Source organism: Erinaceus europaeus, chromosome 7, assembly GCF_950295315.1.
Source record: "Erinaceus europaeus chromosome 7, mEriEur2.1, whole genome shotgun sequence".
Taxonomy (NCBI): Eukaryota; Metazoa; Chordata; class Mammalia; order Eulipotyphla; family Erinaceidae; genus Erinaceus; species Erinaceus europaeus.
The window spans coordinates 85,608,746-85,633,982 of record NC_080168.1 but is presented as its reverse complement, the minus strand read 5'-3'; the positions used below and the strand labels follow the sequence as shown (position 1 = coordinate 85,633,982).

General features: G+C 35.9%; 1 protein-coding gene across 1 annotated transcript in view; it reads left to right on the top strand.

The window, feature by feature from the left end:
* Nucleotides 1–15,407, top strand: part of COG6 (component of oligomeric golgi complex 6) — a 73,788-nt gene extending 58,381 nt beyond the window's left edge. The window contains exons 18-19 of the mRNA XM_007521579.3: nt 3,630–3,709; nt 14,843–15,407. Of these exons, the coding sequence (XP_007521641.1) occupies nt 3,630–3,709; nt 14,843–14,990 (228 nt within the window). The 3' untranslated portion in view covers nt 14,991–15,407. The remainder of the gene's footprint in view (nt 1–3,629; nt 3,710–14,842) is intronic.
* Nucleotides 15,408–25,237: the final 9,830 nt, after the last annotated feature.

Sequence of the window (25,237 nt, the reverse complement as noted above, 5' to 3'; positions counted from 1 at the left end):
GTGCAGGATAAGGGGGAGACTAAGTGGTAGGGGGTGGGGGGAGTGTCTCAGGCATCCTGTGCATATACATGATGGTGTAGAGAGGATTGGGTTGGTGGTGGGATTGCTCTGGGGACACCTATCATGAGGAGATAAGAAACTTTTCCCCCATTTTTAAAAATTGATTTAATAATGATTGAGAAGACCATACGGTGGAGATAAGAAAATATCTATATGTCAACAGTTGTTCTGTCAACCATCATTTCTTCCAACAAAATTATTTTAAAAAGCATTTTAATATAGGTTTAGTTATGGAATTCTATTTGTGATTTTTTTTTTTTCTTGTTAATTTTGTCCTGGGTGGTAATTTTTATCCCTTGATATGCTGTTGTCCCATTGGGTCCAATAATAATGATAGCACATGCAGTCATTAAACTACCGAAATCTTTGCAAGACATAAAATTTGTAGTATTATTTTAACACATCATACAGTCTCATAAGTCTTGTTTTATTTCTAGAGTTTTACTCCTATCATAATGAAGAAATAGAAGGGATGGAAATGGAAAAGAGTATATGTCATTATGGACTTCCTATTCATGAACTTTGGTTTATTGTTCTTTAGTTACTCTCAAGATGGTAACTAAAACTAGATTCAAGTCATAGAATACTATGTTATTCTTGAATGTGAAATTCAATGAATCTCTTTATTGCCTTTTAAATTTTATTTCAAAATCTAATTTTGTATTTTTCCTTTCGTTTCTGAAGTCCCACCTCAAGTGAAGTCATCTGATACTTAGACTTTTCCTTCTGGCATACTTTACTTAACAAGATTCTTTTAACTCCCAATCAAGTGTAGCAAAAGAGATGTCATGATTCCTTAGAACTGACTAGTAGTCCACTGTGCATATATAACACAATTTTTTTAGCTACTCATTTGTCATTGGACAGTTGGGTTGTTTCCAAAAATTCTGCTGTGAAATAGATGTGCACAAATCTCTTTGGATATATATTTTTGTGTTATTTGGATAGATCCCTAGGATAGGAAATACTGATCATATGGGAAGTCAATTTTTAACATTTCAGAAGTCGCTAGACTATTTTACACTGAAGCTAGACCAATTTACATCCATACTAACAGTATTATTTTTTAGGGTGTTATTTTCTCTGTTTCCTTGATAGCACTTGCTTCTCTCCTTTTTAAAATAAAATTATTTAGTTAATTAGTTAGAACAGAGACAGAGAAAAATTGAGAGGGAAGGGGGAGATTGCAAGGGAGAGAAACACCTGGAGCATTAATTCACCACTTGTGAGGTTCCCTCCCTCCTTCCTGCTGTTGGGGACTAGGGGCTTGTGCACAGTAATGTATGCTTCTACCAGTTGTACCACCAGCTGGCCTCTTTGTCCTTTTTAATACAAGGCATCCTCAGTGTGTAAAGTGATTCCTTATTGTTGATGTGAATTTCTCTGATAATCAGTGACTTTGAGTATTTATTCATATGTCTCTTAGCAGTCTGAGTATCTTCTTTGGTGAAGAATCTGTTCAGATCATTTTAAAACTTTTTTTAAGTGGAACTAGTTTTGTTGTTGAGTTTTGTTAATGCTTTATGTTTTTTAAAACTTTTTTTAGTTGAAATCATTTTTGTTGAGTTTTGTGAACTCATTTATGTTTTGGTTACTAGCTCCTATCTGATGTATGGCATGTAGAAAACTTTTATTCAGTAGCTTATCTTTTTATTTTGGTGATGGTTCTTTTTGCTGTGCAGAATCATTACAGTTTCATATAATCCTAGTGGTTTGTTTTTACTTTTGTTTTCATTGCTGTTGGATTTTTTTTTTAATCTCTGAAGATATTTCCAAAACAGTATTCTGTAGATGTTTTTTCTCTATGTATTTTTTTTTTTTGGTTTCTACTCTAATATCCAAGTCTTTAGTCCTCCTCCTTTATTTATTTTTTTGTAATATCATTGCCTGCTATTGTTATTGAGGTGATATTGTCTTCATAGACACTTTATGCAATTATATTCCTCTATTTTCAGATTTTCAGGAGAGTTTGAATAGTGTGTAGGGAATAATTTCTCCTTTCTTGAAGTTTTTTTAAAACTCATGGGTAAAACCATCTGGTCCTGAACTTTTGTTTTGAGTATGATTTAAGATTATTATTTCACTTTCCTTTAATGTGATAGGTCTGTTCATACTTTCTAATTTCTCCAGATTATATCTTAGGATGTTGTAGGGTCCTAAGAATTTACTCATCTCTTCTTGATTCTATAGCATAATGACATATATACATGCATTGAAATCTCTCATAAGTCTATAAATTTCTGTGATCCTCAATTATAAGTTCTCCACCTTTCATTTACATTCCTATTTATTAGTGTATTCTCTCTCTATTAATTCTGGCTAGGGATTCACCAGTCCTTAGCATCATAAGAATGAAAAGAGATTACTTTTCTAATGGTTTCCAAATACTTAAAATTCTTTAAAAAAAAAATACAAGCCCTCCATGAACTTACCTACCTGTCCACATGCCCAACTCAAACCACATCTTTGCTATTCCCCGTCCTTGAACTCCCAATGCATGTGTGTTTTCTTAATGTTGATTGATTTGAAATTTCACTTCAGAATTTCTTTTGCCAAATACACAGTGTTTTGTATTTACACTTTCAGAGTACCTTGATCTTGTTCTTTGTCACACACAAGATGCTTTGCAATTATATATTTACTTACATTATTTACTTACTACCTCTTGCTAAGCTGTAGCTTTGCGAAACTAGCCATTGTTATGGTATGCTCACTATTGTATTACATTACTTAATGTAATACCTTTCTCATAGTAGATACACAATAAATACTACTTGAACAAATAAATTAACAAATAATAAACACATGAGATTTAAGAAAGTGAGGTAAACTTGAAATCTGATGACTTTACTCAGAAGTGATGGCAAGAGAATAAAATTAATGACTTAGATTCATATTTTTATGTATTTATTTATTTTACTTGTATTTGTAGTTTCACCACTCTAGGGTGACTTTCAGAGAGAGAGGAAGAGCGAAAGAGAGAAAGAGAGAGCAGGCAAATAAACCACAGCTTCTAAACTTCTTTCAGTGCATTGGGAGCTAGACTCAAACTTTGATGGTGTGCATAGATTCATATTTATTTATTCCCTTTTGTTGCTTTTATTGTTTTATTGTTGTAGTTATTGTTGTTGATATTGATGTCATTGTTGTTGGATAGGACAGAGAGAAATGGAGAGAGAAGGGGAAGACAGAGAGGGGGAGAGAAAGATAGACACCTGCAGACCTGCTTCACCTCCTGTGAAGCAACTCCTCTGCAGGTGGGGAGCCGGGGCTCGAACTGGAATCCTTAACACTGGTCCTTGCGCTTTGCGCCACCTGTGCTTAACCCGCTGCACTACCACCTGACTCCCAGATTTTAAAATAATTTTAAAAGTGGATACTGCTAATATATTAAAAAGCTGACACTTCAGGGAGTTTTTGTTAGAATCTTGAATTCAAAACGCATTTTGAATACAAAATATTTTTTATGTAGATGGAATTTCTCTGACAATGTAACTCTGAGAAGGGATCGTCATTAAGATGATATCTGTTTTCTCATGCAAGCACTTTGTATTTCTCTGTTCCATCAGGTTCAGTTTGATCGTTATTTGTCAGCCCCAGATAACTTGCTAATGCCACAATTGAACTTTCTTCTAAGTGCCACAGTGAAGTAAGTATTTTTTAATCCTCACTAGTTGATCAAAATTCACATTTTCCCCAATTTTATTAGTTATTTAATAGTGGTTTACATGATTATAAGATTATGAGGGTATATTTCCATACCACATCCCTTGCCCAGAATGGGTACCATGAGCTGCACAAAGTGAACTCCAGTGATGGTGGAGGACATTCCCAATCTGTCTGTCTGTCTCTCTCTCTCACAGTAAAGACTTAAAAATGGACCTGGGAGGTGATTCAGAGGTGGCATGCATGTTCCTGGGTTCTAAGTTTGTCCCTAATTTTGTATCATGGTAAAACAAACTGAGGGCCAAATAGTGATGCACCTGGGTATATTACCATGCACAAAGACCCAGGTTCAAACTCTTGTTCCTCACCTGAAAGGGGGAAGCTTCAAGAGAACTGAAGCAGGGATACATTGTCTCTTTCTCTTTATTATTATTATTATTGTTTTTACATTATTATTATTATTATTACTACTATGGTGGTGCTGGGAATTGAACTTGGGACTTTGAACCCTCAAGCATAAGAGTCTCTTTGCATAACCATTATACAACCTCCCCAACCCTACTCTTTCTTTTTCTAGCTCTTCCTTCCCTCTCAATTTCTTTCTGTCCCAGTAAATTAAAAATAAATTATAAAAAATAGGAAAACAGAGAGTTGGGCGGTAGTGCAGTGGGTTAAGTGCACGTGGAGCAAAGCGCAAGACTGACATAAAGATCCCGGTTCGAGCCCCGCCTCCCCACCTGCAGGGGAGTCGCTTCACAGTCAGTGAAGCAGGTCTGCAGGTGTCTGTCTTTCTCTCCCTGTCTCTGTCTTCCCCTCCTCTCTCCATTTCTCTCTGGCAACAATAATAACTACAACAATAAAACAAGGGCAACAAAAGGGAATAAATAAATATTTTTTAAAAATAGGAAAACAAATCAAATCAAAGATGTGTACAGGTGGTTTATATAAATAATATCAGTGTAAGACTTATAAATTGGTTAGTATCTATTTAGTTACCCCTTTTTTCATTCAGGAAATTTCTACATTGTTATTAATAAGGTATTCTTAAATTCAGTGCAATGAGAGAGAGTAAGAGAGAGTTTAGAAGGAAACTGTGGTATCAATTTGACCTGTAAAAAATTTGGAGTTGCTTTGAAAACAGTGCATTTCATTTTATTTTATTCAACTATTATTTCTATAACTGTCTGTCTATATTTGTATATATTATCCCATTTGTTTTAACGTTCCATCTAATCTTCCTTTCTAAGTCACAAATGCACCTATTACTACATCCAAATGCCCCTCTCTTTTTCCTCTTCTGTCTGGGTGCTGATAGAGTTGAAGTTCAGAGCCCTTTGGTTATTTTCCCCCTATCATTTCTTTCCCACTGAGAGTATGGATCAAAATTATTTTTGGTATGCAGAAAGTGGGAGTTCTGGCTTCTGTAATTTCTTCACTGGACATGGGCATTGGCAGGTTGATCCATACCCCCAGCCTAAAATAGTGCTTTTTATACATGTAAAGTAATCTTTAAAAAAGTTGTTTAACTGCATTCTCTACCTTTTTTTATCTGTGACATTTCCTTATTTTAAAAATTAATTTGTATCTGTATTTCTGTATAGGCATGACATATGTTTGATTTTATTTGTACAGCCTTTGAAATAATAGCTAACTTTTTTTTTTTTATCAAAGCACTGCTCAGCTCTAGCTTATCATGGTGCAAAGAATAGAACTATAGTTAACTTTTATTCGGTTAAATTTTGAATCTTTTCAAAGTAGGAGTTCATTTAAAAAGACTTTATTAATGATTTAATAATGATTAATAAGATTGTAAGATAACAGGAGTACAATTCCATACAGTTCCCACCACCAGAGTTCCTTGCCCCATCTCCTCCATTGGAAGCTTCCCTAGTCTTAATCCCTCTGGGAGCATAGACCAAAATTCTTTATGGGGTCCATTTCATTTTAAGCAAATAAATATTTCATGTCATTATATCCCCAATTTCTGTCTCTTAATATTTTATTTAAAATATCAATTGTTTCTTTGAAATATAAGGCATTTCTTTTAAATTCTCTGTCTTTTTGTTAACATTCTGTTCTGATTTTGCTTATCTTTAGGGTTGGGACACCTTTGGGACATTCTTGTCACCCTTTTCATTGTCTTATCATTTGACTGTGTTCCAAAGGAGAATTTGATTGAGCTCTTCAGTCTGGAATAAACTTTTGAATACATTTAAGTAGCCAGATACTTAGTTTGTACAGAAAAAGCAGAAAATAATAGAAAAAGAAAATAGTTTTTAAGGAATTCATTATTCCTTTTTTTCTTGGAGTAAATGGAAAGATTTCCTTTTTTTTCAGAGCCAAATTTCCAGAAGTTGGACTATAGAAACCACAATTTCATATGTAGAAAACAGTCTTGATTTTTTATTGACTCAAATTTATTTCCTTGTGGAACTTAAAAAATAATAATCAAAGGACTACAGCTGGGGAAATAGCTCAACTGGTAAAGCTTCAAAGGTGCATGCCTGTAGTTCCTGGTTTGATCCCTGGAGCTACATGTACTAGAGTGGTGCTTTGGCTTCTTTCACTCTCTGTTATTCTCTCTCTTCCTTTCTGCCTCATGTGAAACTCTCCTATGTAGTATGTAAAATCAATCTTCAAAAAAAATCAAGGGAGTCCGGCGGTAACGCAGTGGGTTAAGCGCACGTGGCGCAAAGTGCAAGGACTGGCGTAAGGATCCAGGTTGGAGCCCCCGGCTCTCCACCTGCAGGGGAGTCGCTTCACAGGCGGTGAAGCAGGTCTGCAGGTGTCTATCTTTCCTTCTCTCTGTCTTCCCATGCCCTCTCCATTTCTCTCTGTCCTATCCAACAACAACGGCAACAATAATAACTACAACAATAAAACAATAAGGGCAACAAAAGGGAATAAACAAATAATGAAAAAAAATTTTTAAATCAGGGGAAGATAGATATTTTCTAATGTAAGCATATAGAAAAGTGAATATGGTTGATGAAGTTTTTCATATACATAAATTAAAAACTAACCATATACCATTAGTATTATTCATCTATATCAGATGTGTTTTTAAAAATCCTCTTTAATTATAAATATATGTATAAAGATTAAAGTAAAAGATATACCACTATATATACTAATCATAATACTGAAGTAACTCTGTTGCTATAAATAGTAGACTGCAATGGGTTTGGGTGGTGGCATATCTAGTTGAGCATACATGTTACCATGTGCAAGAATCTGGGTTCAAGGCCTTTGTCCCCTCCTGCAGTGGGAATGCTTCACAAGTAGTGAAGCAGTGCTATAGATGTCTCTCTCCCTTCCTATATCCTTTTCCCTTCTCACTTTCTCTCTGTCCTATCAAATTAAATAAATATTTTTTAATAAGGTAAATGACAGAGTGAGTAGTAATACAAAAGATAAAAGGGAACATTTCACAATACAGATAACATCAGGTCAAGAAAGAGAGCCTCCACTAGTAGCACTTCAGGAAACATGAAATACAGAATTGAGAAACAATGGCACATAAACCATTATAAAGATTTCAACATTCCTCTCTGAAGTCAATAGAGAAATAGAAATCTGATAATGGTGTAAAAACTCGGAGTAACAACAACTGTTAATTTAGTTTAGTAGAAAGATACAGAATACCACATACAATTTGACAAAAAAATACCAGTTTTATGCTGAAAAGAGCATAAACTAACATAAGAATGAGATAATAATAATCCACTAGTGAATTTTCTCATGATAAGCATGCTATGCCTACTTATTCAGGTTTTCCCTTAGATTTTTTTCAATGAAGTTGGTTGTATAGCTTCCTTATAAAGTATTCAATATTATTGGGTTACTTTCTAGGAAACAGTTTTGTTGCTATTTATAATAAGGTATTTTTTTCTATCACATGCTCTAACTAGATATTACTGGTACATAGGAATGGTATTGAATTTTTTTTTTGTACAGTAATTTTGAATCTGGGGGCTGGATGGTGTGCACCTGATTAAGTGCAAACATTCAGTATGTAAGGACCCAAGTTCAAGCCCCCAGTCCCCACTTGCAGGGGAAAGCTTTGTGAGTGGTGAAGCGGGGCTGCAGGTATCTCTCTGTCTCTCTCCCCCTCTCTTCCGCCTTCCCCCTCGATTTATGGCTTATGGCTGTCTGTCATAAATAAATAAAGATAATAAAAATAACAACACCTTTTTAAAAAATACTTTACTTTTATTGGAACAGAAAACTGAGTTGGGATGAAATTGTGACTTTTTTTTTGGTGTTTATGTTGTAATAAAGAAAAATCAATATGGACATTCTTTTACCATATATTATTTATAAGTATATTATCTTTTTAGTATTTTTTATTTATTTATTTTTTTTATTTAAGAAAGGATAAATTAACAAAACCATAGGGTAGGAGGGGTAGGCAACAACTCCACACAATTCCCACCACCCAGTCTCCATATATCCCACCCCCTCCCCCGATAGCTTTCCCATTCTCTATCCCTCTTTTAGACGTAAACTGTTAGTATTGTCTCTTATCACACATTTGATTGTACTCTAGACAGTAGTGCTCTAAAATGCTCAGTTTTAGTCATCACAGAATCTTAATGTTAAAGTGAACTATTTTTAGAATTCTTGCTTTATGGTAATGGTAAAAGTTGCATCATGTTGTTATGGCAACCCAAATCCTGAATTACTGATTAATGAACAAACTCCCTTATTCTGGAAGTAAACAGTTTATTTCTCAGTGCCTCAAATAATTATTTAAAACCTACTAAATGCCGGTGATCATATTTTAAAATGAGAATGATATTTCCATGGACTTACATATAAATTTTATTGGAATTTTTGGAATCTTCAACACTAGATTCTTATGACAGAGTATTATTTATAATTGGGAAATTCAATTTCTCAATATATTCTGATGTATAAAATATGTAAAAAATGCTGCTCTTTTGTAAGATGCTATGACAGGTTCATCTTCAACTGTTGATGGCAATAAATTGATTATTATCTCTGAGTATGATCCATGTCTATCATTATTGCTTTCTGAATGGAAGAAATAATTTACAAAGATTGGAAATAAGCAAAGATGCTCTGAGCAAACTAACTCTTTTCAGTGACAAACTGAAGCTTTGTTAATAGGCACATCAACAAGTATTTGTTTTGTAGAATAGTCAAAGTGCACAAAAGGAAATTGTTGTTTCTCTACTTCCCAGTTTTGACTAAAACTTCCATTTCAAAACTGGTCTGTAGGTTTTCTTGATCCAAAGGGCAGCTTCTCATATTTTATCTAACCTGTTTATTCTGACCTTACTTCCCAAATGTCTATAAATGATCAATTCTTTGTTTAGTAAAACAACTTTACCACTTTTATAGTTGCCTTGTTAACAGCTGTTAAGTTTTTTTTTTTTTTGCATTCTTTCATTCTTTATATTTACAGTTTTTTGACAACTGTATTTTATGGAGGATTTATTTCAGTATTTTCTGTATTAGGGGTTAGTAGATTACAATACAGTTGTTGACAATACAGTTTCTTTCTGTAATTAGTATCGGCAAAACACATTCACCTTCAACTTAAGTAGGATTATTAAACTGCCTAAAATCCAATAGGACACTACTTAATGAATTATTACCTATGGGAAGGACTTCATGTAGTAAAGAGACCAAAAAAGTCAATGACTTATTTTTTATATTACTACTACTACTACTACTACTACTACTACTACTACTACTACTACTACTACTACTACTACTACTACTACTACTATACTAGAGCACTGCTCAGCCCCGGTTTATGTGTAGGGGATTAAACAGGTAACCTTCAAGCCTCAAGCAAAGGAAAACCTTTGCATAACCATCGTGTTATCTCCTCCAAGCAAATCAGTGACTGCATTGATGATCATAGCTTCACTCATATGTTACTTTTTCCCTCTTAACGGTTCTTTTCACATACATTTTTGCCCATCAGTAAAGCAAGACTTATTAGAGTATTTATTTATTTATCTTTTTAAGATAGAGACAGAGAGACAGAGAGGCAATGAAAGAAACCACAGCACCAAAGCTTCCTTCAGTGTGGAGGACTTGAAATTGGGTCGTGTGTGTGGCACAGCAGCACACTGTCCAAGTGAGCTGTTTTGCCAGTCTGACTTCTTAGAATTTTAACCTACAGAGTCCTTTCTAAAAATGTTCTCCTTCTGTCAGCTACCAACATCACTGATTGCTCAGTCAAAATGTAGTATGTAAGTAAAATCTGATGTAAGTGTCCATGCTAGAAAGAGTACTCAGCATACACAACTGATATATTTTTTTCTTTTTCTCTATATACACAAGGGGATCATGGATAGGGACAAATACATTATAGATTTTTCAGAAGCATATGACTGGTCATTTTGTGTTTTTTTTAGAATACATTTAGATTTCCCTTTTTTTGTTTCTTTTTAAAATCTTTTATTTATTTATTCCCTTTTGTTGCCCTTATTGTTTTATTATTGTAGTTATTATTGTTGTCTTTGTTGGATAAGACAGAAATGGATAGAGGAAGGGAAGACAGAGGGGGAGAGAAATAGACACCTGCAGACCTGCTTCACGGCTTGTGAAGTGACTCCTCTGCAGGTGGGGACCCAGGGGATCGAAGCAGGATCTTTACACCGGTCATTACGCTTTGCACCATGTGCACTTAACCTGCTGCACTACCGCCGGACTCCCGCGATTTCTCTTTCTACCTTGATTATTTGGCACTATAATGAATCACCATTATTATTATTTGTTTTTATTTTTTGTTTATGATTAATAGTGGGTTACAAGATGTTAAGATTATAGGGTATAGTTCCACACTGCATCCACCATCAAGTTGTGTCCCCAACCTCCCACCTGCCAAAGATAACCACCATAGTTCTTAGTCTTATAGTAAACAGTTTGCTTCTGTTTCTTTTGTTTGTTTTTGCAAATTCATGTTCCATATATGAGTGAAACCATCCAGTAGTTGTCTTTCATCTTTTTAACTGTTAATTTTTTAAGATTATTATGTGTTATATATAAATCTCTGAATTGAAGCAACATGCAAAAACATTATCAGATACACATTGGTTTACAATATTCTTTTTAACACATAGCCACAACCTCTCACCTCCCCTTGATTGGTGTCTAGGAGACACATCAGGACCCCAATGTCCCTTCATCCAGTCCTTCTTTGTCCTTCCCTAGCATTTTTTGCTTTTATGAAATAGTTTTTCTTTTTTTTTTTCTCTCTTTTTGCTTTTTACATTTTTTTTTATTCAGGGGGATTAATGGTTTACAGTATATACTGTCATTGGCATATGTATAAAACTTCTCAGTTTTCTGCAAAATACTCTCACCCCCAGCCTAGGTTCTCCTCCACCATCATGCATCAGAACCTGGAAGCCACCTCTCCCACCCCCACCCTAAGCCCTTTGCTTTGGTGCAATACACCAAACCCAGTCCAAGTTCTACTTTGTGTTTCCCCTTTCTGTTCTTATTCCTCAGCTTCTGTCTGTGAGTGAGGTCATCCCAGATACATGCATACCCTTTGAAAGACAAAGGGAGAATTTATATATAGTAGTTGATATAACAAATAAAAAGCAAGGCAAAAAGGTAAAAAAAAGGATAATAAAATGTCAAGAAAACAAAATTTGAGCATTTAAGAAAGACTATCTCTAGTAACTGATAGTTATCGTTTAGGGGACTCAGTTCCCTAAAATAGTGTGTGTGTGTGTGTGTGTGTGTGTGTGTGTGTGTGTGTGTGTAGATAAGACAGGCAGGCATATAGCTTTTAAGTGCAATTCATAAAGTGCTCTCAATTTTTTTTCTCCTCCATTTTATTTGAGGAGAGTTTGATGGTTTACAGTATAGTTTTTGACACATAGATAAAGTTTTCATGTCCCTATGGTAGGATTCTGCTGAACACTCTAAACCCCAAACTTAGGAGCTTTGCCATCATCATATATCAAGACCCCAAGGCCCTAATCACCCAATTACATTCTCTCTTTTCCCTGTAAAGCTCATATTATTCAGTATTAAAAACTGGGGTAATTTAATTAACCAATATGTATTGTCTGTAAGTTGTGCAAATCTGAAAATTACAAATTAAAATACCCCCAAGTCTGGAAAAAAAGATATTAGCAATGGAGAATACTATGTGCTAAAGAGACCTGGTGGAATAGTTCACTTGGAGTGCTCTCAATTCTGAAAGTTCCTTACAAAGATTATTGAGTTTAATATTTTGTTTTATAGCAGAGAAATTAGTCATGGAAATGTCACATTGCTTGTTCAAGACAACATTTATGAAAGTTAGTTTCAGCTAAAGTTTTGGGTCTTCTATAGGAATATCCTCACCATTTTATCTCTTCCATATATAACTGAATAGGAAAAGATAGTGGAAGTGAGTATCTGATCATACACTTGGCTTTGAGAGTGATAAAATGGATACTCTGTTATCATTCTTGCTGTGTACAGTTGGAGTTGAATCAGCTTTAGGTAATCTCCCTATCCATTGCAATCCTCGCTTATTGGCTTTAACAACTAGCCAACAGACCATGTGAAATGGTTCTTGCCCATTTTTTCTCCTCCCTTCTTCCTTCTACCCATGTGAAATAGATTTTTCCTCCCAGAAACTTTCATACTTCTTCTCTTGTTCAACACAACATGGTCATTGTTTAATCCCTTCCCTATCTTGGTATGTTCTTAAGCTGAGGAGTAAATGCAAAAGCCATCTACTATCAAATGCCAATATTCAACAAGATATAAACAGTTGCTTAGTTGTATTGCCTTGATTCTATGTGTTTTGGTTATAGCAGTATTTATTGATTTTTTTTCATTGCAGATTTATGAGTTTTCATCTGCATTGTGAATTTACAGACATTTTTAAGCTACTTTAGCACAGAAAGGACATAATGCTTGAATTACAATTAAATTTCAGTAGATTTAAAATATTTTATCATGTAGACTTTAGAAAGTAGATTTTAAGTTTATCACTGGAATTTTCAATAATTCTCCATTTACTATTTCAGACTTTATTTCAAAGTCTACTTTATTCTGATTTTAAACTCCTATGAGAAGTAATAGCCTTGTATGTATATCTTATAAGATATAAATATCCTGTATGTCCAGTGTGAGTATAGATTGATATATTAATATATAGTGAATGCTTTATACATAACTGCCTCCTCAAAATATGTCTAGTTAATTTCAGTAAGGAACTGAACATGCTATCTCAAAAGTCCAGTATTCGTTTCTTTTTGAACTGGGCAAAATCTGTATATTATTCAACACACTTAACATATTTTGCAAAAACTAGTTTATAATATTTTTCAATGATTTATTTATGAAAAATAATTTTTAGACCACAGATACACATATCTTCACAAATAGTCTCAGCACATTTTGTTGGCAAACATTTCAAAAATAAAGTAATTATTTCCATTTTTGATGATTAGGGAAAATTTTTGTGGATGAAAGAGTACTTATTACTGAGAATTAAGGACATTAAGATGAGTCAGAGAGGGGCACTCTAGGTAAATGCAGGAATGTGAAAAAAAGAATTGATATGAGCAAGAACAGGATAGCAGAACAGTCAGGAGCTGCATTGGACAGCAGAATAGTGATACAGGTTTTTATTATAAAGGAGTTTAATGATAGTAAGGATTTTGACTTCTCTGCAACTAAAGGAAATCTGTAAGTCTCCTTGAAGGCCCTGAGTAAGAGAGAGACATTATTTAAGGTTTGTTTAGAAAGATTAACAGCATTTCTTATAATGGAGTAAATATGGAAGAGACTGGTTGGAGCAGACCAGTAGTTCATGTAAGTGTTCACTAGGGTCTACATTTAAGTAATGGAACATGGTTATGTCACTGATGGAAAAGCAAGCAAAACTGGAAAGGCCCTTTAATTTAGTTATTGTATAGAGGGGTCAGCAAGATAGCTCATCTGGATTTCCAAACCAGTTTTCATATCATCTTTGCCATGTTCATCACTGCAATGCCAAGTTAGTACTGTGGTATTGGGGGACACCTCAATGCTGTGGTGTCTTTTTCTCTTTGGCTCTGTCCATCTGTCTCTGTCAGGAAAAGTTAGCTTGGAACAGTGTTTAGTTTATTTAGAACTATAGCTATTATTAATGTGCTTATGTAGAAATTGATTTGTAGTGTAGCATCACATGGCTTTACCTGTTAATATAAATAGTTGAATAATCTAGATGTTGTTATTAGCATAAGAGCTAAAGGTGGAGGACACTAATTTTATTTATTTATTTTACTCTTCTTTAATATTTTATTTATTATTGGATAGAGACAGAGGGAAATTGAGGGGGGAGATAGAGAGAGAAAGAGACAGCTGCAGACCTGTTTCATCACTCATGAAGCTTTCTTCCTGCAGGTAGGGACCAGGGACTTGAACCCAGGTCCTTGCGTATGCTTGGTGAGTGTGCTTAACCACGTACATCACTGCCTGGCCCCAGCAATAAGTTTAAATTATGCTAGATGAACAATTTTGCTAAAGTTAATTAGTTATAAATACCTTTAAGGTTAATGCATTAGCATTCACATGTGAAAAGTAAACACATTGACTATGGCTCACAGATTCTATTTTATTGAGTAATTCATGATAGATCAGACCACTGTTCTAATCCTAAAGATGAAGCAGTGAACAGAACACAGCCTTTATCCTCTTAGAACCTACATACTAATGGGAAAGAACTTAATTAACAAGCAGTTGAGGAAGTAGCTCAACTTGTAGAGCATTGGATTTTTATAAATGAGGTTCCTGATTCAATTCCAGACACCACATGTAACCTAAAGTTGTGCTCTGGCTTTTCTCTCTCTTTCATTTTTTCTGCCTCATGTGAAACTTATAACTAATAAGGTGAATCTTTAAGGAAAATATTTTAATCTATAAATAATAAATAACCAGATAACAAATAATAAAATGTCTTATCCCAGAACTAAGAATAGTAAACTGTATCCTTGATCAGTGATTTTTTCTTTTCCCCCCACCATCTTTGGAATGTGAATGTGAAAATGAAATGCATATTGGTTTGAGCATGAATTTTCTTAAAACCCTTAGTAAACATTTTATTGTTATGTATTCACACATTTTGTTTGTTCATCAATAGAGAACAGATCATAAAACAATCTACAGAATTAGTCTGCAGAGCCTATGGTGAAGTGTATGCAGCTGTCTTGAATCCAGCCAATGAATACAAAGATCCTGAGAACATTCTACACCGATCGCCACAACAAGTACAGACACTTCTCTCCTAATGATCTTGTTCGAATGTGTTAGCACAATGTCACATACCAAAGGCACTATAAAAGTTTTCTTGTGTTTTGGTCTATTTCTTCCCTTTGGAATTTGATGGTTATAGTTTTCTTTGTATATATAGTAGAATTGCAGTTGCAGCAATTTCATTGGTCACAAAAATGCATAAGTTAGTAACACCTGTTGACCTGAGTTATCATTGCTTTATAGCTATTCTGTGTGGAGATACTTTATTTTCTAGGTAGCCTCATCGCCAGCTCTGTAGTCTCCCATCTATTTTCCTATATAAATATGCAGAACAAAATAGTATGAAAGGCATAAGGCTTTTTTTTATAATGTTGTATCTACATAATATAACTATACTTGATTTTTTTTTGTCTGAATATGAAGATACAAACCAATAAATGTCTTTACCTAAAGATTCATTTGGTTTCTTGTTAATTATCAATGTGAGTACACGTACTTAATCTGGGGATCAGAAATAACATTCAGCAGAAATGAGAAAAGAGAGAACCTGAGGGCTGGTAGAATAGTTCCCTTGGGAGATTGCCTGCTGGGCACCACATGTAACCCAGGTTTGAGCCCTTGATACACCATATGGGAGTACTACAGTGCTGGGGGGAGCATTGGTGCTGTGGTGTCTTCTCTCTCTCTCTACCAGCATGTATCTCCATCTGAAAAAGTCAATTTGAAGCATCAATTTGCTGGAGACCTTAATCAACATAACATAGTAAGTGTTAATCCTATTGGCATGACACAATTTGCTGTATACTTTTCGTTTTGAAATGCTTCCATGTGGACATGTGTAACTTCTTTGGGGGGGGGGATAAGAGGGGTACAACTACATACAATTCAATTATTCCCACCACTAGAATTCCATATACCCTCAGCCCCTTAGAAGTTTCCCTATTCTTTATCCCTCTGAGAGTATGGACCAAAGTTCTTTTTGGGGAGCAGAAGGTGGAATGTCTGGTGTAACTTTACCTAATGCTTATCAGCCTATCTTCCAGAGGAAGCAAGGAAGAACTTAAGTAAATGCCTGGCAAGCCCTTCTTGGCTTAAACTTTTCTTTTTTTCTTTTTTATTTAAGAAAGGATAAATTAACAAAACCATAGGGTAGGAGGGGTACAACTCCACACAATTCCCACCACCCAATCTCCATATCCCATCCCCTCCCCTGATAGCTTTCCCATTCTCTATCCCTCTGGGAGCATGGACCCAGGGTCTTTGTGGGTTACAGAAAGTGGAAGGTCTGGCTTCTGTAATTGCTTCCCCACTGAACATGGGCGTTGACTGGTCGGTCCATACTCCCAGTCTGCCTGTCTCTTTCCCTAGTAGGGTGGGTCTCTGGGGAAGCGGAGCTCTAGGACACATTGGTGGAGTCTTCAGTCCAGGGAAGCCTGGCCAGCATCCTGATGACATCTGGAACCTGGTGACTGAAAAGAGAGTTAACATACAAAGCCAAACAAATTGTTGAGCAATCATGGACCCAAAGGTTGGAATAGTGGAGAGGAAGTGTTAGGGGGGTACTCACTGCAAACTCTAGTGTGCTTCTGCTTTCAGGTATATACTTTGCAGTAGTTTATGGATACGTGTGAACATATGCTCTCTCTCACAGAAACTGGTGTATATCTAGGTTTTGGGACTTTGTTAGAAAGAGAACCACCTGAGATGGAATTAGAGTATACTATGAAAGGAAAGGTCTCACCCGAGTAATGAAGCTGAAGGGTTATCATTCCACATGTGAAGTCTCTGGACACAGTCTGAAGTGAAGCATGTTGAGGTGGCAATTGTTGTGTTGATTAGGTTGCGATCGGCAGATGCAACATTATTTGATATGGATTGGGAGAGGCATGCGGGAAAGTGGGCCCTATCCAAGGGTTCCAGGACTGGGGGAAATAGAGGCTCTATAGTGGAGATGTGATGTTCCTGCTGTCTTAGGGTTCAAAAAGACAATCGATAGTTAATGTTATCATCACATTATTTGGTAATTGGGTTAACTTTGAAAAGTCCTTTTGTTATGGTTTGCTGTACAGTACCCAGTATCTTGTATATAGCTGTGCTATTGGTTGCTTCTGATCTATTTGGTCTAGGCTTTTGAGAGAGTCCACATATCAAATACACAGCCTATATATTAAAAAAACTTAGTCTGTTTTAAAAAACTTCGAGACAATACAATTTTCCCCCTCTCATATTAATTAACTAGTGATTTAAATGACTACATTTTACTAGAACTATACATAAACACCATTCTTACCACCAAAAGACTGTGACCCATCCCTCCCACCCACTCCCACCCCCCACTGGCCTAGGAAGCTGCATGTCTACCCCTCACCACAGGGTTTTTACTTTGATGCCCCACTTACAATTTGCTCAGGTCCTGCTTTTAGTTTCCCTTTCAGATCTTCTTACTCAACTTCTGTTGATGAGTGGGATCATCCCATACTCATCTTTATCTTTCTGACTTAGCTCACTTAACATAATTCCTTCTAGCTCTGTCCAAGATGGGTCAGAGAAGGTGGGTTCATTGTTCTTGATAGCTGCATAGTATTCCATTGTGTATATATACCACAGCTTTCTCAGCCACTCATCTGTTGTTGGGTACCTGGGTTGCAGGTTTTAGCTATTATGAGTTGTGCTATATGAACATAGGAGTACACACCTCTTTTTGGTTGGGTGTTATGGAGTCCTTGGGGTATAAGCCCAGGAGAGGCATTACTGGATCCTATAAGGTCCATGTCTAGCCTTGTGAGAGTTTTCCAGACTGCTCTCCACAGAGGCTGTACCAATTTACATTCCCACCAGCAATGTAAAAGGGTTCCTCTGTCCCCACATCCTCTCCAGCATTTGTTGCTGCTGTCCTTTGAACCACTTTATCTCACCAGAAACAAAAATCAACTCCAAATGGATCAAAGACCTGGATGTCAGACCAGAAACAATCAAATACTTAGAGGAAAACATTGGTAAAACAAGTTTCCCACATACACCTCAAGGACATCTTTGATGAATCAAACCCAATTGCAAGGAAGACTAAAGCAGAAACAAACCAATGGGACTACATCAAATTGATAAGCTTCTGCACATCCAAAGAAACTATTAAACAAACAAAGAGACCCCTCACAGAATGGGAGAAGATCTTCACATGCCAGACATCAGACAAGAAACTAATCACCAAAATATATAAAGAGCTCAGCAAACTTAGCACCAAAAAAGCAAATGACCCCATCCAAAAATGGGCAGAGGATATGAACAAAACATTCACCTCAGAGGAGATCCAAAAGGCTAACAAACACATGAAAAACTGCTCTAGGTCACTGATTGTCAGAGAAATGCAAATTAAGACAACATTGAGATACCACCTCACTCTTGTAAGAATGGCATACATCAAAAAGGACAGCAGCAACAAATGCTGGAGAGGATGTGGGGACAGAGGAACCCTCTTGCATTGCAGGTGTTAATGTAAATTGGTACAGCCTCTGTGGAGAGCAGTCTGGAAAACTCTCACAAGGCTAGACATGGCTTAAACTTTTCTATTTCTCTCACTATTCCTTTCCCGGATCAGGTGAATGTTACCAGAGAAAAATCACACTGATGAACTGATTGATTCCAAATTCATCATTAGAGTCTTTAAGTGGGGGTATTACTTTGTAGTTCTGCTTTGTCTTTGGTGAGCTCACCTTCTTGTAAGGGTGACTTTTCTGCCCCTACTGCTGGCTAGTGACCTTCATACTTCACTGAGGAAAATAAAGGTTGTTGGACTGTTCCTCCTCATTTTCCTACCCTCAGGTCACTTCTATCTTTACTCCTATATAAAAGGAGTAAAGATAGAAGTGACACCGTCCTTTCTATGGCAGCTTCCCTCCTGGATTCTATTCTCATCTTCTCAGAGAACTTTCTCTATGATTTATCCTTTTATTTGTTGTCTTTGGCTTACATAATGCTGTGGTGTTGATGATACTGTCATCTCCCAGATCCTAACAGGTTGTTTTGTGGTTGTCTACACATGCTTTCTTTTATTACCATTATCTCTTTACAATGCCTCAATATAGCTTAGTCTCTGACCAGCCTCTCAAGCATTCTTGATGAACTCCATCTATAGGTTACATGTACCCTCCCATTTCACTTCCACACTCTTTTTCAGATTCCTACCCTAACTCTTTTGCATTTTAATAGCTGGAATAGTATAAGGTAGGGTAATATTTGGTTTCCTCCCCTTGGGGATTAATTTTTACCTTATCATGGTGTAGACTTTCCTTTGTACTGTTGACTAAAATGCCTTTTGGTAGAGCCATACAATAGTATAGACAGTAAATGACTTTGTTTCTTTCCTTATCTCTTTTTTATATGACTTTCAGATACATAGTTGAACAAAACAACATTATGATTACATTTATAATTTTTAATTTGCTGCTTGAGCTTTTTTATTTCACTGTATTTGCACATGCACAATTCTACCACTCTTTTTTTTCTTCTTTCTTTTAGATGATGAGAGAGACTAGGGAGACACCCTAGCATTTTTTTTTTAATACTACCCATGAAATTTCCCTGTGCAAGGTGCTCCCATGTCGTCACTGTGGCTTGGATGTGGTCTTCATACATGGTAACATGAGCAAGCCATCTCTTTATAAATTTTTAATAAAATAAAGTAATTCATAGATGCATGCATGGGGAAACCACTTGGGAAACTTAGGAACTAATTATTGCTAAATATCCAAGACTGTCTCCACATAGAGGGAAACTCAAGATCTGTTTAAGTTACTGATAATAAACTACTTTTAAGCTGGGTTGATAGTATGTGACTGTTACTCTCCAAAGTTTACATATATTTTAAATGTACTGATCTGTATATTTCATGAATGAATGCTTAGCACAGGAACTGAGGTAAAGTTAAAATTCTGTAAACTATATCCTATAAAAACTATGTTTTTCTTATTAACCTTACTACTAAACACATTTATTAAGCACCTGTTTAGGACCACTCTGAGAAGAACCAGTGTTTTAAGAAATTACTAAAATGTATACCTGCCTCTGAAGACATCTTACCTTACATAAGTAGCTACATGATCAGTAAACATAATGATGTTGGATAGGGTAATTAAGCATGTAGGTCAGAGAAAAAACATGAACGAACATCCTTTGTAGCAAGCAGATACATATACCTGATGCTGAAGAAGCCATGAACCAGAAAAGAAAAAAAAATTATTGGGAGGCTTAACAGTTTATAGCATGTACAGTTGTTGATATATATATATATATATATATATATATATATATATATATATATGTATAATTTTTTCAGTTTTCTGCTAAACTCAAATTTCACCCCCCAGGTCCTTCTCTATTATCATGCACCACACTGGAAAGCCCCCGCTCTCAACCCCCAGAGTCCTTTACTTTGGTGCAATACAACAAACCCAGTCCAAGTTTTACTTTGTTTCCCCTTTCTGTTCTTATTTCTCAACTTCTATCCATGAGTGAGATAGATCATCACATATTCATCCTTCCCTTACAGTGACTGGAAATGTAGTTCCATGGTAAAGAGTATACCTTGCATGTAACTTAGAATTCTAACTACAGTAAAACTGCTTGTGAAAGTATAGGAGAAAAAAAAAATCAGAATTTCCCTAAATGAATGTTAAAAAGGATTCCTTGAAGCTAAAATGAATTTCCTGGACAGTACTATGAAATTAATAAGAAAAAAGACAACTAGCAAGGAGATAGAGGATTTGGACAGTGTTTTACTATCTAGATTTAATAGACATCTATGAATACACCACTCAAGTGAGAGCAGAGTACACTTCCTCTAGTGTACCACATTCTTCAAGATAGATATGTTCTTCATTATTGAAAAGGAACTTGAAATCACCAAGAAAATTTAAAAAAATGCTTACTTGAGATCAAACCATCCAAATGGTAGGTAATAATACTCAAATACCAAATGGGGGAAGGATGGAAACCACAAAAGAATCTCAAGAAAACTTTGACATGATTAAATGTGTCCACAGCAAAGAACGAATGGTATCCTAGGTTTATACCTTAAACATCAGGAGAATAAATTGAAGTGAAAGTGAAGAAATTTAATAAAGACATAGAGAAAATACAGAATAAAAAATAATGTATTCTAGTGAATAGATATAATAATGATTCTGAGATACATGTAAGCCTGTGTTTGAATATGCATGTAAAAATAAAAATGTTTTTAAAATTATTTCTTGTACTGTTTATTTAGGGCATATTACTTCTTGGGATTCATGTGCTGATGTTTAGTGAAATACATATATAAAAAGATATGTTTAAAGATATGTCAGAAGATGTATATAGGAATACTCAACTGTGTTAAAAAGCATTTCAAGTATTGAATGTGTTCACTAGGATAGCTTGTAGGGAGATGTTTGAATAATGTATTTCCACTGCATATAACACAAATACAGAATAGCTGGTTCTTTTAAAAAGACATGTTGTCTAACCTTAAGCTTGACTAAAAAAAAAAAAAAAAACAATTCAAATCACTAGAGTCAGTTATGAAAGAGGGGACATTATTACTGGTTTATAGAACTATTAAGGATAATCCAGGGTGAATCTTCAATAGATTGTAGTCTATTATAACATATTCAGGGGCTGAGAAGGGGCAATGGAAGAGAATTAAGGGGGAGGTTGTTAGTCTAAGTCTTTACAGTGGAACAAAATGATAGTTTACTGGAAGGAGAAAGTACTGACACCTGTCTTGGGGAAATGTGGAAATCTACCCTCATGACAGTAATAGTCCTGCAAACCAACATTGTCTCAGAAAAGGGACCCTGAAGTTGTGGGACAAGATTAGGGTAATATTATACTATCAACAATTATATAACAACAGATACTGTAGATGAAATAAATTTGTAGAAAAAGCACAGCTGTATAAACTGAGTCAGAAAAAATAGAATTAAACTTACCTATAGCAGGGAGATCAGGTTTAATTAAAAGCCTTCCTTCAGCAGTGAAATAGCCAAGAAGACTAGATTACTTCAGTGGTGAAGTTTTCCTGAAAATAGGAGGGAGCACACCCTAACCTAATTAGGTCAGTCTTTCTCATTGCAATTGCAGAGCCAGAGAAGACATCACAAGAAAACAGTTGGCTAAGGAGTTGTGCGGTAGCACAGCGGGTTAAGCGCACTTGGCGTAAAGTGTAAGGATTGGCAGAAGGATCCTGGTTGAAGCCCCTGGCTCCCTACCTGCAGGAGAGTCCCTTCACAGCCGGTGAAGCAGGTCTGCAAGTGTCTATCTTTTTCTCCCCCTCTGTCTTCTGCCTCCTCTCTCCATTTCTCTGTCCTATCCAACAACGATAACATCAATAACAATAATAACTATAACAACAATGATAAACGAGGGCAACAAAAGGGAAAATAAATAAATATTAAAAAATAATAAAAAAACAATGGGCTAATATCGATTATGAATATCGAAGCAAAATCCAAGCAAACAGAATCCACTAACACAATTTATGCTGTGTCCAAGTGGGTTCATTACCAGACAAGCAAATCATTTTAACATATGACTAAGCCAATCAATTAGCTTTTTTATAAATAATGATAGTTTCTATTAATAATTCCACATTAATAGAGTGACTGGGGGCACATAATCACCTCAACAGAAGCATTTGATAAAATTCAACATCTTTTTATAATAAAAAGGTATCAATATAATGACATAATCACCTCAACAGAAGCATTTGATAAAATTCAACATCTTTTTATAATAAAAAGGTATCAATATAATGACAGTAAATTAGGAATAGAAGGAACCTTCTCAAACTTGTAAAGGATATATATTTCAAAAAAAAACATAATGGTGCAAAACTGAAATCATTCTTTAAATAATCATTAAGATAGAAATGTACACTTTTGCCAATTCTATTTCCTACTTTACTATAAGTGGACAGTCTGAATTATAGAGTATTGACTTTATTTTTTGAGGAAACCTTGGTTTACAGGTTTTAGAAGTATAATTTCAAGCCTCTTCATTATATGTTACCACACTTCAGCCCAAAACAAAACACTAACAACAGAATCATGGAGGTTCCTACACCTGTAATTTGTTTTGGTAACCACAATTCTGCAATAGATTGGTAGCACACCTGGTTGAGTGCACGCACATATTACAATGCAGAAGGACCCTGGCTTGAGCCCCCGGTTTCCACCTGCAGGAGGAAAGCTTTGCAAGTGGTAAAGCAGTGCTACAGGTGTCTCTTTCTCCCTCTCTTATCTCCTCTTGCCCTCTTGATGTCTGGCTGTCTCTATCGAATAAATAAAGATAATTAAAAAAAATCAATGAATTAAACTTAAAAAACTAAGATTTACCTTCATTTGTTGTTCTTGTTCCCTTGTTATGTTTCTTTATCTGCTCCCACAAATGAATGTAGTATTTTCTTATAGTTAGTATTTTTAAAAATTTTTATTTATAAAATGGAAATATTAGAAAGACCATAGGATAAGAGGGATACAATTCCACACAGTTCCCACCACCAGAACTCCATATCCCATCCCCTCCCTTAATAGCATTCCTATTCTTTTAAAAAATATTTATTATTGGATAGAGACAGAGAAATTGAGAGGGGAGGGAAGATAAACAAAACAAGGAGAGAGACAAGAAAGACACCTGCAGCCCTGCTTCACCACTTCAGCAGCTTTCCCTCTACCGGTGAGGACCAGGGGCTTGAACCTGAGTCCTTGAGCACTGTAATGTGTGCACTTAACCAGATATGCCACCACCTGGCCCTGCTTTTCTGTTCTTTAACCCTCTGGGAGTATGGACCCAGGGGTTGACAGGTCAATCCATACTCCCAGCTTCTTTCTCTCTTTCCCTAGTGAGGCAGGGCTCTGGGGAGGTAGGGATCCATGTGCCTGCCAGGGAGGTCAGGTTAGCATCATGGTATCATCTGGAACCTGGTGGCTGAAACAGAGTTAAGATATAAAGCAGAAGAAATTGTTGACTAATCATAAACCTAAACGCAAGAATATTGCAGTTAGTATTTTTATATAACACTTGTATCACATCTTATAAGACTGGTTTAGTGGCAGTAATTACTTTAGAAAGTACTTGTTTGTCTGAAAAATCTCTTCCTCATTCCTTCAAACTTGTGTATTAGCCCAGCTGGATAAGGTATTCTTGACTAGAGATGTTTTCCTTTCAAAACTTTGAACATTTATGGCCTGTGGAGATCCTGTTAAGAAATCAGTTGATGCTGTAAGCATTGGAGATTTAGTACATGATGAGGAGAGGGACTTGGTTTGGTGGTGAGAGTGGGATGCAGACACATCACAGATATGAAATTGTGCATATGTGTCAACTGTTATGTAAGCCATTATTTCTCCAATAAAATGATTTGGAAAAGAAAAAAGAAATAAGCTAATCATTTTCTGGGAGTTCCCTGATAGGTGACCTCTCTGCACTTTTGAAATTAACTCATTTTAAATATTATGTGTCTTGGATGAGCTTCTAGTTGTGTTTATCTTGTCTGGAACTTTTAGACTATCCTAAATCTAAGTCCTACCTTTTTTTCCTTAAGTTTGGGGAAGTTCTTGGCTATTATTTTTCCAGATAAGAATTCTGTCCTTGGGCAAAATAGCTCACCTTGATAGTGAGCCAGCTTTGCCATGTATGTGATATGTGTTCTAACCCAGCCCCCTTTCCATTGGAGAAAGCTTTAGTCCTTTGATACCTTTCTCCCTCTTCTCTCCTCTGTTTCTCTCTATCAGAAAAAATTAGCCAGGAGTGGTGAATCTTGTGTGGTCCATTTCTCTCTCCTAGAATCCCTATGATGTGAATATTCCTCTTGTTGATGTTATTACATAACTATCTTATCTTCCTTTGTTTTAACTCTTTTTACACTTTGGTTAAAAAAATGATTTTTCGGGGATCGGGTGGTAGCACAGTGGGTTAAGCACACGTGGTGCAAAGGGCAAGGGCCGGTGTAAGGCTCCCGGTTCAAGTCCCTTGTTGTATGCTTTACATTGGGTTCTAGTTCTCCCCCGCCAAGAGAATTGGATCAGTCCTGTTAATTTCGCGGGCCTGCTTGGCCCCGCCCCAAGGAACCCCGCGAGAGTTCCAGAGTTCCAGAGTTGGAGAGTTGCAGAGTTTAGAGAGAGTGCTTGCGCCCCCGCAAAGAGACAGCAGAGTTCTGTTTGGTGATTAGTTCGGTTTAGTTTATGAATCGTTGTTCCTGAATAAAGAAATGCAGCTTCCCTGCCCAGCCGTATGTCTCTGGTCGTCT